This window comes from Eptatretus burgeri, chromosome 2, assembly GCF_056783735.1.
Source record: "Eptatretus burgeri isolate ZD-2024b chromosome 2, Ebu_testis_v1, whole genome shotgun sequence".
NCBI lineage: Eukaryota > Metazoa > Chordata > Myxini > Myxiniformes > Myxinidae > Eptatretus > Eptatretus burgeri.
This window is the reverse complement of record NC_140962.1, coordinates 129,397,515-129,411,577: the sequence shown is the minus strand read 5'-3', so window position 1 is coordinate 129,411,577 and position 14,063 is coordinate 129,397,515. Positions and strand designations below refer to the sequence as shown.

At 44.1% G+C, this 14,063-nt stretch overlaps 1 protein-coding gene across 7 annotated transcripts in view; it reads left to right on the top strand.

The window, feature by feature from the left end:
- Positions 1 to 14,063, top strand: part of CHD1L (chromodomain helicase DNA binding protein 1 like) — a 139,051-nt gene that overhangs the window by 91,027 nt on the left and 33,961 nt on the right. For 6 of the 7 annotated variants that reach the window (XM_085871192.1, XM_085871191.1, XM_085871193.1 and 3 more), the window contains one exon: positions 8,676 to 8,790. In XM_085871192.1, coding sequence (XP_085727318.1) covers positions 8,676 to 8,790 — 115 coding nt within the window. Of the gene's footprint in view, positions 1 to 7,138; positions 8,656 to 8,675; positions 8,791 to 14,063 lie in introns of those variants that run through there. The other variant, XM_085871194.1, reaches the window with a different exon arrangement.

Genomic DNA, 14,063 nt, shown 5'->3' with positions numbered 1-14,063 from the left:
GATGCGCCGCTTCCACCAAGGAACCACCTCCAAGAAGAGGCCGATGAGTCGCACCAAGCAGGGAACCAAAATGGAGAACAAAGAGCTCCACGAACCAAGAAGAAGAAGAAGCCACCACTCGCAGCTCGAGCCGAGCAACCGGCTCAACCTATTCCGTTTATGATCCGTAGATCATAAACAAGCACTTATCGACATAGCTGACTAAAGGAACCTGTATGGTGTGTGCAATCGAATTCCAAATCCGTAACAATAGCATAGACTTGCAAATTAGTGGTATCTGTATTCAAATATTAACATGTTAAGGAATAAATGTCTCCTATTCCGAGATTAAATGCCATAGCAGTCCTCTGATCATCCAGGCTTCACTCTTACTACATCCCACGTAAATATTTCATCAAATATCACCAAAAAACCTATAAGAAACGTAGTTGCACCCGTTCTCGAGCTATTCACTGACCTGAGTAGGTAAAAGAACTAATCTATATGAACAAAAACCTGAAGAAAAGACGAGTTATGACTCGAGGAAACGCAGGAACGAACAGCCACGTCTGCTTGTTGCTTTTGATGGTTGCACCACGTAAATCATGCGCATGCGTGTGGGGGGATGGGGAGAAGCACCATTTTCTCGAGACAGAAAGGGTACACCATGTTAAAGGAATAAAGGGCTAACAACTGCCTCTGCAGTGCGGTGAACCTCCAAAAATTGATTTATCACCGCTGAAATTTTTAAATTACTATTTTATTTCCTTCTCTGATTGGATGCCCGGGGCCAACGCACCATCGGTCCTCCCCCCCCCCCCCCCCGCATGCCACTGCAGAAATGTACTGGATTGGTATTGGTGAGGCACAGAAATGTACTGGATTGGTTTTGGCATGGCACAAAAATGTACTGGATTGATACTGGTAAGGTACAGAAATGTACTGGATTGGTTTTGGCATGGCACAGAAATGTGCTGGATCGTTATTGGCATGGCACAGAAATGTGCTGGATCGGTATTGGCATGGCACAGAAATGTGCTGGATCACTATTGGCATGGCACAGAAATGTGCTGGATTGGTATTGGCATGGCACAGAAATGTGCTGGATCGGTATTGGCATGGCACAGAAATGTGCTGGATCAATATTGGCATTGGCACAGAAATGTGCTGGATCGGTATTTGCATTGGCACAGAAATGTGCTGGATCAGTATTTGTGAAATGGAAACCTGCTGGATTTTTTTAATTTTTTTATTTTTTTTGCAAACATTGTCGAAGCTTGTATAAGAGCTAACTCACAGAACATATAACAAGGTGAGCAGGAGACAAGAGGGGCGGGAGAGGGGATCATGACAATACTGATCCAGGTATTGCTGCACTGAACTGTGCCGGATCAATATTGGTGTGGCACGGAAATTTTCTGGATTGGTATTGGAATGGTAAAAGTGCTGTATCAGTATTGGTACACAGAAATGTGCTGGATCTGTTGGAAATGTTCTGCATTGATATTTGCACAGCATGGAAATGTGCTGGATCAGTATGAATGCAGCACAGTGATGAGAGGTATGACAATAACAAACACAATCCTCTTGATTTCCTGCATGAGGTTTTTTTTTCTTTTCTTTTCTTTTTTTTTCTTATATTCAGTCACACCATCTACTAGAAGGAGAAATATCTGTTTTGTGTGTCTGTCACACTTTATTGTAAAAGGATACTACTGTCATCTGCACTAATAAAAGTGTGTGTGTGTGTGTGTGTGTGTGTGTGTGTGTGTGTGTGTGTGTGTGTGTGTGTGTGTGTGTGTGTGTGTGTGTGTGTGTGTGTGTGTGTGTGTGTGTGTAAGTGTGTATGATTCTGTGCGTGATTCTGTGTCTCCTCCATAACTCCAAAATGATTAAACCTCGCAGCTTGAAACTTTGCATGCATACTAAGAAAACTCCAAGGAAGTGCAAGATTGAAAATTGGGTGTTTGGCTTAATTAAAATACCCCTTTTGAAGATAATTAACGGCCATATTTAATTGCATCCTTCATCAGACGATCCTCGGCCACCTCGCTGTCTGGGGTCTTAAGGTGTTTCCTGGGTAACCTCGCTGTGGTCTGAAGCTGCCATGTTTTCTGGCCTGCTCAACCATGTCTTGACTTGGAATAGGCCGCAATGATTTCTTAACAAAGTTTATTTTTCACTTTCCTCACTCATATCGAATGCCTGTTCATCGTAGCTACGAATCGTTGTGTACATCACTTTTCTAAGTACTAGAAGTTTTCAAATTCGGAGCTTGGAGCGATATATATTTTTTTTTAATATATTTTTTTATTTTTTGTATACCTTGTCGAGGCTTGTATGAGAGCTAACACACAACACACAGCAAGGGGGGTATGAGACGAGGGGTGTGAGTGGGAAGGACAAAACAGTGGGAAACAGAGACATTAGGAGATCTGTGGAAGGGAGAGGGATGGGGCAGGGATCCTGGGGTGTACAAGATGGACATTGCAGGGACTTTCAGGTGGGAAAGCAGGGAATTTGAAGGAGGTGGGTTTGGGGTGGATTAACAGGGGTAGAAAAGATCGAGGATTTGGATCAGGTGGTGGATAAGAGAATGGGGTGGTGGATAAGATAAGATAAGAGGTGGTGGTGAATAGCTGTTTTGAAGGCCTGGAGGGAAGAATGGGATTGAACAGAATGAGGGAGTTTATTTCAAAGGTGGGGAAAAAGAGGAATTAAAGAGTGACGGTGAGCAGTGATTCGTGATTTTGGTAGTTTTACGAGAAGGTGGTTGTTGGCGGACCTTGAGCGCCCTGTGGAAATATGGTGGGGACAAATCACAGACAGAGGAGGGGGGGCAAGACTGGAGAGGAGACAGTATAAGACAGAAAGACCACCGACCTGCCAATTTTAGTTGTAAAAACCTGATGTTGAACACGTCCTCAACCATTTCTCGGACATGCATTTACCGATGTTCAAACTTGGCACACAGATAATGAATGAGAGCTTACATATGCATGTCATTTTTTTTGCTGTCAGATGGCCATTTTAGTTAAAAAAGAAATAAATAAAAACCTCGGTGCCGAACACGTCCTCAACCATTTCTCGGACATGCATTTACTGATGTTCAAACTTGGCACCCAGATAATGAATTGTTTTATACACATCATTTTTTTTTCTTATGCTTACATATGCACATAATGTTTTTTTTGAGATCAGGTCAAAGATGGCTGATTGGTGGCCATTTTGCTACTTAAATGTGTCCCCAACCATTTCTCAGGCATGCATGGTCCGATTTTGTTCAAACCTTGCATAAGCACAGTGCACGAGGGCATATATGTGACCCTCATTTTATTTTGCGATCTGATTAAAGATGGCTGAATGGGAGACTGGTGGCCATTTTAGTTGTACATAAATATGGGCTTGCCCTTTAACTCTGCACAGCAAAACTATTAAAACAATGGGGGCTATGACATTTTATGTCTTTAAAAAAAAAAAAAAATTTTTACTTGTTTTCTTTAAAGAGCAGGTGATCTTTAAAGAGCAGGTCACCAAACATGTTCTGAAAATTTATCAATACTAGTGCGTGCCCGTACATGTGTGGCCGTACGTGCAAACAAAACAAAACAAAAAAACTTTCAAACCGCGTGCCAGAAACAACAACCACACAGGCCGTTCCTTCGCTCTCGCGTACCCGTACGTGCGTGGCCGTATGTGCAAAAAAAAAACCTTTCAAACAACCAGACAGGCCTTTCCTTCACTGTCGTAAATGATGACTGGATTGGGGCATTGTGTTTAAGAAAATCGAGAAAGTACAGAAATCGAGAAAGAATACAGTACTCGTCACTATCCGGAAGTTCGCATATCGCAGTTATGATTATTCGCAATTTAGTTTTAATGGCCAATTATTTAATTAGCGCCAACGTATTTTGCCTTTTCGCAAGGAAAAACACGGAGAGGAGAGGAGAGGAGAGAAAAAACCCGTAATGGTGAACGCGGCTGAGTTTCTCTTCACCATCGACCATGGCTACTCAGAAACGCTTCCTGTCATTGGTTGATATAAAATGGCCGCAGCAACGGTTCCTGTTATTGGTTGGTAAATAAATGGCCATAACTTGGGAATCACTTGTCCGATTAATATCAAACCTTGAAAAGGCACATCCTCGGGTCCCCAGCAATATATCTGGCAAGTTTCAATTAGATCGGACCAGCGGTTGTCGAGAAACAGCAGACACAGACACACACACACACACACACACACACACACACACACACTGCTGGAATTATAGATAGATGATTATATGTGCATTAAATAGTTTGATGCAAACTATTGTGGTTGCCTAACTATTGGGAAAATTAATGAAATTTAACTACAAAGTTATTTCTCGAGGCTGTTGAAAAAAAAAACAGCCTCGTGATTTTTTTGGATGTTGACGTCACGTTCTCCAAAACAAAGCGGACGCTCAATCACTCAATAAGAAGTGTCCAGTTCAGCGGGCCGTTCTTTCGCTTTTTTTGAGCTTGCAACTGTCTATATTATCCTTTTTTATTTTGAATTATTGTAGAACAAACTTATTTGGATATTTGTACATCATGCCTCGTACGTGTGTCGCCATGTTTTGCGAAAATGGCTGGAAAACGGGTAATCGCTCCCACCGATTTCCGAAGGAATCAAACATTTGCCGGCAGTGGATAAGATTTGTACAAATAAAACGGCGAATTTTCCCCCAAAGAAAACGGGTAAAGAGGACCCTTTGGATAGACTTGTCTTTTGTGGTGACCATTTCACAGCCGAGGATTACGAAGGCATAAACACATCTGATCACCACTCTCTAAATATGAGTTGTTGGTTGACAAGTTCTCCAGATACTGCTCTGTCACAGAATCAATTGTTGAGTTTAAGTGAGAAAAACCTTGAAATGTATTCTAAAAGAGTACATGGAAAAACACATAAATAAACTTTCTGAAAAACACAAGCATGAAAAAATTTCTCAACAAATCAACTTATTGTTGATTAAATTACTTTTTTTTAACAGCATCAGCAAATTGGGCTGTTTCATTTCAATTGTAAAAAAATTGATCAATTTTCCACTTTTTTTTTTTTCTAAATTCGGTAGAATATTTCCCAATGAGGCTAAACATGTTTTGGTATTTATATGCCACAACAGTCTTTTGAAAGTTGGGTTTTGTTCCAACTGTTCACTTTCGCTGGGGTCAAGCTCAGCTGTCAGAGACTTCAACGCCAAGGCTACGGTGTATAATATATTTGGGTCCATTATTGATTCATTCTATTTCTGACTCTTGAGTGACTGGAGGGTTAAAAATTATTATATCAAGTCACAGACGAATCAAACTTTACATTATTTTATGCATCGCACAAGAAAATGAAAATCTAAAAACCAATCTGTCTGGTGGAGTCTGCCAGTGTGAACTGCCGGGCAGTCAGCCCTGCCACTTGTACACGAAATAGGCCGTTTTCTGGCACTTGCAAGTGGCCAAATTTATATGGCTCAGGGCCAGAAACTCCATCGTATAAATTCCCATCATCCTCCGACTCGTCCTCGGCAATATCGGAATGAAAACACTCAATTTCATCGCCGCTGAAATCACTCTCTGATTCGCATCTCGCCATTGTTCACACGCTGTTTCCGAATGTTCACGAAGTTTTCGGAGAATGTGACGTCATAGCATCTTTTCGGTCTGTTTTTCGATCACTGACAAAAGTTTTGACTTAAAAGTTAATTTTAGCATATTTTGAGTTTCAAATGTAAAAATAATTGCCCAACGATTATTAATGTAATTACAACCTTTGAATCACGCGAAGTCATCAGCGACCCAAAACCTGCTCTTTAAATTTAATTATACCCTTGAATACTGGAGAACACAAATTGCCTTCTTATTGCTTCCAAAACCCTCAAGTTTTGGCAGTATTTGGACATGTTACATAAGGTGGTGCATTCGACTACATCAACAGCACCAAACTTCCAGAATTTTTTTTTGTACGAACTTAACAATTATTATTTTATTTCAATTATATATACACAACTGAACACTGTTAGGGGGTGGGAGGTTGGTGGTAAGGTGTTCTATGAACTCTAGTTCTCAGTGAATGCACAGGATATTTGCTTGTAATCACCACACAATACTGTACACACGATGGAGCTATTTTGCTTTGCAGTTAGGTTCACGCAATACATGGCTATTTCTTCACAGCCATGTTTTGCCTGAACATGACTAATCTAAGGCTGGGCGATATCTCATTATTATTGGCTCATTGAGATATTGAAAAAATATCGGCAACGCGATACTACATTTTTCAAACTGTTGACATATCGGCACATTCAATAATGGAAAAAGTGGTGTGCGGTATCATAAACTAAAGATTTTGCGAGACATTTTCTTTGATTTAGTTAGAATATTGTTGCATTTGTGGGTGTAGATGGAGGAATCCCATCGTGAAGATAGGATTGTATCCGTATAGCATGGTCCGTGGATGTGTAGGAGACATCTAGATGTAATTTAAGTAGTGAAACCTGTGAGCTTAAGATTGTTTACGGGTCACCACACGGGGGGTGGTGTTGTGTTAACTTGGTAGGGTCTAAGGCTAGTTTCTCCCAGTATGTGATTGCCCTATGACGTTTTCTTATGTTTTTGCATTTACAAGGCCGGCCATAATAAAACCCACATTTTTACAACAACAACTGATCCAGCTGCCAACAGAGCCCGAATGTTTCCGAGCAGACAAAACCCCGCCTCCCAGGAATTGTAACGGCAGGCCACACCCCCAAGGTTCATCATTGGTCAGGGTGACGTCAGAGAGAGGAGGTTCACGTGAGAAAAGGGTGGTTGGAACAGAATAATCTCTTTCTTGGGTTTTTCCTTGGCACGGACAAGAAAGCTGCGTGATTTTCGTTGTTCGTGCTGGCGTGATTTTGCCCATGTGCTTGAGCAAGACTCTATCCATTGTCTGTTCAGCTGGGTCATGGAGATTGTGTGCTGTGGAAGGAGAGGAAGAGAAGGAGAAGAGCACGTCTCTCTGCCCTAACTCGGCATTCCCTTGCATGATCAAAGAGGAAGGGTTGCCATTTGGTGTGTGTGTGGACCTGGTACTGACAGGGAGCGGTGTTGGTAATTTCGATCGTGAGAAGGAAGTGTAATGGCAGTTTGTGGGCTCCAGGCATTTCGCATGGAGTGGAGAACGAAGGAAGCACACCCACACAAATTTCCTCACGCATGTCGCCGCGGAGAGCGACTTCGCGCCATCTTGTGCACTACCTGTGCGGTAACTTGGCGGTTCGACGATCACCAGGCTTTTAAAGGTCATTATGGACACAAAGCTGAGTGCCGACATAAAGGGGGGATTTTCTTTTATTTTATCTTTCCCCTCGTCTGTTTTTGTGATTGAGTGGAGACGTCTCAAATTAGGATTTAGTTTTTCCTCACCTTTCATTTTCACTCTTTGATTTATTTTTATAAAACAATTATTATTGAATTTCCTTGTGTTCGTCTATTCTTTGTCGGTTCGAGAATAAACCCATGTACTTTCGTTCCGGTAAGCGCCTTCGCTGCTTTCCATTCTGCTGCCTCATCAGCAGGGTCTTCCATAAGTATACTGAGCCGGTGCTTGAGTAGGAGGGGTCTATTTGCATCGGTACAATCATGACATCTGAACTCCGACTCAGATCCCGTGCAGGACAACTTTTATCAAGATGGCGAAGCGCCTGCAGAAATTGCTGTCCCCAAGGCAGCTCACAAACATTCTTCCCTCAGAGCGACAAACACCTACGTTAAACACCACACTCATCCTCTCGCCCCCTCCTCACCATCACTGTCTGTGCATTTCATCCCTTCATGTGCCCATCATGACAAAGAAATAACTTCAAAGAACTAGATGAGCATGGGATGGATTGAGTGCTAGACGTTGGGATGACATGCACGTCCACAGAGGCCTAGCCTTGCATGAGACGTAATGCTGTAATGATGTCCCAGCGAAAGGAGCGTGATGTGCAGATGAACAGACGGAGAAATCCTGTGACTTTAATGTACAGTACAGTATAGATAAGTCAGGCCATCGCAGCTTCTTCGCCACTCTGCAAAAGTGCAATGAATGTTCAAAAATACCCACTATGATGTTGTGTTTGGATGACAATGACACAAATACTGCTTTCAGTGAGAGCACATGAAAGTGTTCACATCAATTTTAGGACTGATTACATTGCATTAAACAGTATATCTTTTAGCTATTGCACAGAGGGTCATCATTAGTTTTATATACACATTGATAGTGTGTACCCCAGCCCGGCGCTAGCTATCGCTGCTGGGTGGAGCACTCGTGAGCATAAGTGATTTTGCAATGCCAATATATTGCCTAATCGTCGATATTTGGAGGAACAATAATTGACTTGTGAAAGTATCAATATCGCCCAGCCCGAAACAAATGACACTTTCATGATTACCCCCACCCCACCCCCCTTCCCCTCCTTGAAGCTGTGCTTACCCTGTCCCATTGGCCATTTAAGTATGATGAAATTGAGCTGAAAGCTGGTGTTGGAGTAAAATTAACAACAGTGGAGTGGAATATAAATAACAATAGTGCAGTTTATTCTTGAACAGATTGCCCACATTCCATCATTCATTGCTCTCATTCAGCCGATACCCCTCCTTTCTCAATTTATATTCTTCTTTTCCATCTTATTGGCTCCTTCTCGCCACAGGTGGCTCTGATAGTGGCCCAGCATCGAGCCAAGGCAAAGGCCCCATCTGCAATCCAGCTGCCTGCCCTTGCTCTGGGTTTGCGCAGGGTATCCTGCCGTGCCAAGTCTCTACAGGGTATACAGTACAATTAAGAAACTTGCTTATGGTCTCTTTGATATGGCCGGTCCTATCTCGAGGTGATTGTGTCTATTTGATCGTGAAAGGAAGATTTGTCAAATGCATTTTTTTAATGATTGTTTAAGACTCATGAAGGAACATTTGCCCATAAAGCAGCTTAAATTGGCACATTGTGTACATAATTAGCCTATTGTTTCCATGCCTACTCATGTCCTCTCCCTTGGAGTTTTACTCCCATCAGTAAACCAAGCACTACAAGTTATTTTTCCGTTGCACCTTTCCCCATTGTATTTGTGCTGCTTGTGCCAATGATGTCACATCATTGGGTGTTGATCGGCAGTGGGATGGGGGAGAAGGGGGGTGGGGGGAGGACATTTCCCTTCACCTTTTAGAGGGAGTGGGGACATCATATCAATTAATACATTTGATGAAAAGTTTGAATAGGCGATTTAATCACTTGGTGAGTGGAATATTAATAGATTCTATGCTTTTTGGGAACATTGTTTCCCTGAATGCCATGTGGCTTGAACATAATTGAGTATATTTGCCCTCAAAGCACTCTGCATTGCATACTGCTCCATAGCACGCATGGAGTGGCACTTGAGAGCATTGGATGATAACACTGGAGGGCTTGTCTAGTTACATCATCCATCCATCAATCATCATCATCATCATCATCCAAAAGGGGCTGTCACACCTTGACGTTTTAGCCAGCGTATGGCAAGGTCTCAAAATGTATGTAAAACGCTGGCGTACGCTGAACTATTCATGTGTTTACAGCGCGTGCGCTGTATACAATTGCACCAAGTTTGAAATGTCCCCGGCGTCGTCTACCACGTCTCCGGTGGCTCCGGTGTCCCCCCGTCCCCCCCCCACCTCCCACGTGCCTCAAGACAGCCAATGACAGCCGTCCGGTAGATGCAGTGCGTAACCTCGACGGAAATGGCGACAATTGATGGAAATACGCGAGTATTTCAATGGAAATTTGTGAAACTAATGTGTTATATATGTGAAAACGATTTAATTTATTGCTTGATGGAAAAAAACGAAGAAACGCTCCCCTCATGTACGAACGAATGAACGAAAGACGTCATTTCCGTCCACCATGGCATTTCACGCCGAACGCAGAAAGCTAAGTTCTTCTTATGCCATCATTCCCTTTAATATTAGCCATAAACAAGTGTTTTGTCATGCATTAGTAGTTGAAATTTACTTACAATCATTCTTTTGCGGCCTCCTGCCACGCTGTATCAAACGATTTCATTCCTTCTGTTATATATAAAGGTACTTATCACAATAATCACAAGATTTTTACATTTCAAATATTAAGTACGCTTTTTAATTGTTTTTCAACTGAAAAAGCATAAATTGCATATTTTAACATTAGTGTACTCATTTGATTCACCACACGCGCTGTATTGAAGGATTTCACTTGTTTTTTAGCTCGCCTGTTCGAAGAACAGAGAGCTATAGCGATACCCCCAGCGTGAGCGTCAGCGTGAAAATGTTAAATTTTTTGTATTACGGAAAAACTCCTCCGGATATCGACGAAACTTGGTGGGGGATGAGGTATGGTCCAAGGATCATGCCATTAGATTTTGGACTTGGTCCCCCCCCCCAAAAAAAATTGTAAAGAGAAATTTTTTTTTGCATTTCTACATGTTTTAAGTGATTTCCAACCCCCCCCCCCCCCAAAAAAAAAAAAAAAAATGTTGGAGAAAAGAACTCTCACTCTGTCAGCACTCTTGACATATTTAATAAATAAGACATAAGGTTCACTTGAGTGACTCAGCAGTATTGGCGGTGGAGGTTTTGCACTCTCCCGAGTGCTCCCCCTCTAGTTTCCTTTCTAATGTTTTATCTATCACACTTAACTATTTTTTTATACGCCATATATATATATATATATATATATATATATATATATATATATATATATATATATATATATATATATATATATATATATATATATATATATATATATTGTTGTGGTTACCAAATTCGCAAACCACCATTCAGGTCCCTTAGGTGAGATATCTCGGTAAGTATATGTGTAGTTAGGCCCAAACCCGTTGTCTAGTGGGAATACATGTCATTTATGCGTGCTGCGACTCTTCAGGATAGCCGTTTTTCTTTTACTATCTTTATTTTGGACCAACCGCCATTGTTACCACCACCAACCACAACATCAACCACCCACCGCGGCGCCGCTTCACGTCACACCTCGCAACCGTCGCATCGCCACCGTTCTTGCGCAGCTTGTGGGTACCGGTGTTGGACTCGTGCAGGGTGCGCGCCGAACAGCGTGTACAAAACCACAGATTTTCCGCTCCAAAAACGGATCAAAAACGACACACGCCCACTTTTGTTCCGTCCAATCGGTGAGCGAGGGGCGATTTGGCCCCGCCTCCAGGGCGTTGGAGGGCGGTCGCTATATGCAAATTCATGGATCAAAATGCATTCACGCCCACTTTTTCTCAGGCCAATGGGGAGCGAGGTGAAAGGTCGAAGGCAGGGGGTCAAAGGCGAAGCCACGGGGCTTATATAAGCGGCTGCGTTCATCAGAAAAGGGTTGGTTGGTTGTTGGTCGTCGTCGTCGTCGTGTGCGTTTGGAGTCGGAGCGAAGAGGACGGAGCTGTGGAGAGGCGGCGAAGGCAGACGAGGGGGTGCTCGCGTCGTGCCGGGAGCTGCACACCAGGGAGGCCGACGGCGCGACCTGGTCGAGGTGGAGACGCTCGTCGCGGGACTCGAGACAGAGTAAAAATCCTCCTTTCCCCGAGCATCAGCAACCCCCTCCTGTTTCCCCCCGCGCTGAGATAGTGCGACCAAGGGGGCCCCTTTTCCCACCCCCTACCAGACACTGTCCGTGAGGCCCGCGGAGTTGAGGCACCATCGCCGCTCCGCGTCTCATCACCAGACGGGTAAGCCCGACCCGGTCTCGGCCTCAGGCCCGCCTCATCCTTGAGGGTGTTCTTTTTCTTGGTTTTGGGTATGTGTTGTCGGCGCCGTCTGTGAAGTAGAATTGTATAAGTGTTGCCGTGTGCTCGGTAGTCGGTATTAGCTTTGCATTGTGTCTTCGCTTTTACATTTGCTTTTTGTGTGAAATTGCATTGTGTTTCTTTTCCTTTTCTATGTGCTTTTGGTGGAATTGTATATGTGTGCTTTCCGTTCATCGTGAATAAATGTGCTTTATGTTGAACTGCTTTCCCGCTTCGCTTCGTCTTTTCCTCTATTGAATCCCCATCTTACTTCACGTAAAGGGTTGGTCGTGGGCTGAATACGCCCGATAATTAATCGAACCGTCGAGGCCGACGATAACACCGCTCGGTTATCCCGATAGTACGGAACGGGTCGCTTAAGTGGCCCGTGTCCGAAGTCGACCTGCGGCGAGGTGCGATCGCCCGGTCTACCCTCCGTGTGGGTACTTAGGTAGGTCGAATTTGGCGAGCAACCCTATCCCACGCGGGGGCTGATTGGCTCGATCGCGGTGAGACCGAAAGGTCCACCCGTGACTGGTTCCCGGCGTTAGTCCGAGAGGGTCACGACTGGATTGTCCGTCCGGTGGGCGACGTGCCGCGATTCGAGTTATGTGGCCGTCAGCACGCCGGCGGGCGCGAATCCGTAACAATATATATATATATATATATATATATATATATATATATATATATATATATATATATATATATATATCTTCTTCTTCTTCTTTCGGCTGCTCCCGTTAGGGGTCGCCACAGCGGATCATCCGTATGATCAGCATAATGATTTGGCACAGGTTTTACGCCGGATGCCCTTCCTGACACAACCCTGGTCGCCTCTTACGACATAGGGATATGGTACACCTATTTTAACCGGGGTATACACCGGCCCAGTACACTGGTACTCACTTCGCCGACCTCGGAAGGATGACAGGCTGAGTCAACCCCCTGGTGTATTAATTCAGTGGCCCAACGCGGCTTGAACTCAGGACCTTTTGGATCCCAAACCACTGCCCGAACCACTGCCCGAACCACTGCGCCAACACCAGGATATATATATATATATATATATATATATATATATATATATATATATATATATATATATATATATATATATATATATATATATATATATATATATATATATATATATATATTGTGACGTCCACGGGACTTGAACAGTCCCGCCAACGTAGAATGAGCTGAAACGATGGAGGCGGTTTATCCTTTTCAACCCAAAGATGGCAGTTATAATCGCTCTACCGCAAATGGGACGAGGAAGGTGGCATGAGTCGCTCTTCACTGAGTTAATGATGTTTATTTCTCTAACCAGAAATAATAAGACTCGGCAAGAGGAGGGGTCCGGGGCGATTCGACGGGATGGTGGTGTGGGTTCGGGCGTGGGGAAAACACAGACAATTCCAATGAATATACAAATCTCAAACCCTCTAAGGCGCCAGGTACACACACACACACACACACACACACACACACACACACACACACACACACACACACACACACACACACACACACACACACACACACACACACACACACACACACACAACGTAGCTGGTCCTGGTGGTCAGGCTGGCCCGTGGTGCGGACGCAACAGTCCCTGGATTGGCGCCGGACGAGCTGGCGTTGCGCTCGTCAGGGGCAGGAGACACTGTGGTACTGTCGACCTCCTGGTGTCGGCCCAAGTCCGCTCACAGCCGCCAGGGAACCAGTTCTGGCGCCAAGTTGCGAGCAGGAGAGGGAGGCAGGTCACCCCGCCGTTCGACCCCGTACTCGGAGCCAGCAGAACCCCAGAGCCAACCGAGCTGAGGCACGAAGCACAGCAGGGCCTCGAGACACGATGAAAACCAGGATCGAATCAGCGCAACAACACAGCACGCTCCCAGCACAACAACCTCCACCAAAACAGTTTTTCTGTCCCGATCTTCTTCCTCTTCCCTTTTTCCCGAACAGAGCCTTTTTATCCTCGAGTCCTCGTCACTTCCAATCGAGCCTTTTTTATTGGCTCTCCGCCGTCGCCTTCCGCCAATCGTGATCACGGGGCGGAGCCATCCGCAGCACTGTCCTGTGAAGTCACGGCAAGCCTCCAGGGAATACTAAAAGTGGTTTACGCAGACACACTTACCCTATCCCGTATCCCTATCTAATTACGTGACAATTATCATTTCCCCCTTGAAGAAATGGACATTTACTAGACAACTTATCACCACTGAATTGCTACTTATTACATCGAGATCCTGGTACACTCGAACAGCATGGCATACC